This window comes from Neomonachus schauinslandi, chromosome X (genome assembly GCF_002201575.2).
Source record: "Neomonachus schauinslandi chromosome X, ASM220157v2, whole genome shotgun sequence".
Classification (NCBI taxonomy): Eukaryota; Metazoa; Chordata; class Mammalia; order Carnivora; family Phocidae; genus Neomonachus; species Neomonachus schauinslandi.
In genome coordinates, this window is record NC_058419.1 from 18,046,972 (window position 1) to 18,048,472 (window position 1,501).

The 1,501-nt window shown below is 66.8% G+C and overlaps 1 protein-coding gene across 2 annotated transcripts in view; it reads left to right on the forward strand.

Annotated features, from left to right (window-relative positions):
• The first annotated feature begins 476 nt into the window (after positions 1–476).
• HS6ST2 (heparan sulfate 6-O-sulfotransferase 2) overlaps positions 477–1,501 on the forward strand; it is a 283,702-nt gene continuing 282,677 nt past the window's right edge. For both annotated transcript variants that reach the window (XM_044911807.1, XM_044911808.1), the window contains exon 1: positions 477–904. In XM_044911807.1, the coding sequence (XP_044767742.1) occupies positions 477–904 (428 nt within the window). The remainder of the gene's footprint in view (positions 905–1,501) is intronic.

Here is a 1,501-nt window from a genome sequence, read left to right on the forward strand (position 1 = left end):
ATGTAGTATTTAGTCGTGTATCTTTCCTTCACTAAACCGTATAGGAGTGAAGCCTTCCTGTAGGCACGGGGCTGGATGCCGGGGATTCAGCAAGAAGAGGAGTAAGGGTGAGTCTCCGCTCTGAAAAAGCTCAGATTCCCGTTCTGCAACGTTTTTTTTTTTTTTTTTTTGCTCATGCTTTTCCCTCATGCTGACTTACCTTTTCAGAAAATGCCCCCGCTTCCGCTGGAGAATGGAAATTGGCAAAGAGAGAGGGAAAAGGTCCAATTTGCGCCTTTGCTATTTTAGGGGAGGTTGAAATTGCCAGCCAAAGTGGAGTGATGCGCTCACTGGAGTGACCTCAAGTCCTCCCCAAGACAGGCGGAAACCCAGGTCCTCTGCTTGTGAAGTGGCTCGAGCTCTTAGGCGCGAGGCGTTATTACATAAATTCAAGCTCGCTGCCGATCCTTAGTACCCTGAGTTGCCTGAAGGGGGGAATGGCACTGCCTGCGTGTGCAGCCCGGGCGCTCGGGCCGCCGCTGCAACCGGAGCGAGGAGCGCCCGCCCGCACCACCTGTCCCCGCCGGCATTCCAGAGTAGAGGCCGAATTGGCAGCGAGCCGGCCCGGAGCAGTCGCCGCCTCAGTCCGCGCGGGCCCTCCTAGGGGTGTGTCTCGCGGCTTCAACTCCCAGCCGCTCCTGGACGAGCCCCTAAAGGCGTCTTCCTCCCTGGCGGGAGCCGCGCGCACCCCTCTCTTCGCGCTGCTGCCCCGAGGCCGCCGCAGGCGGATGCACGACCTCAGGAGACGCTGGGACCTGGGCTCCCTCTGCCGGGCCCTGCTCACTCGGGGCCTGGCCGCCCTGGGCCACTCGCTGAAGCACGTGCTCGGTGCGATCTTCTCCAAGATTTTCGGCCCCCTAGCCAGGTACGTTTTAGGCGAAAGCGGGACTCGCGCTCTCGGGCCGGGGCGCGCAGGAGCCGTGCGGGGAGGGAAGGCAGCCGTGAGGGGAAGGAAAGGGCGCAAAGTTCCAGCTGGCCGGTGGCGGCCGGGCTCGGGGGCTCCGGAGGGGCGCGGCGCGCCTTTGGCCACGCTGCGGCTCCCTCCCCGCCGTTCCGCGGGCACCGGCAGCGCAGCGTCTCCGCTCGCTAGTCGGGCTGCCGGCCGACTCGTCCCCCCAGGGGAACTCCGAACGCCCGGCTCGGAGCTCACTCGAGGCGGCCTCCAAGGTGGGCAACGGGGCGCGGGCAAGGGCAGGGCTTCGGGGCGCACGGGGAGGGAGCCCGCGAGTCGGGCGGGCGGGGAGGCGGCGGCGTGCGCGCCCAGGAGACTGGGGGCACAGGCGCCGGGGAGAGTCCGGTGGGCGAAGCGGGACGGGGATGGGAGCCGCCGAGAGTGGAGCGGGACGCGCGGAGGCTCGGACCCGGGGGGAGGGTGTGAGTTGGGGAGTGGGGGCGACCGGGCCAGGCGGCGTCCCGTGGGGACCAGAGCCCGCAACGCGGCTCCGGAGAGCTCCGGCGGAGG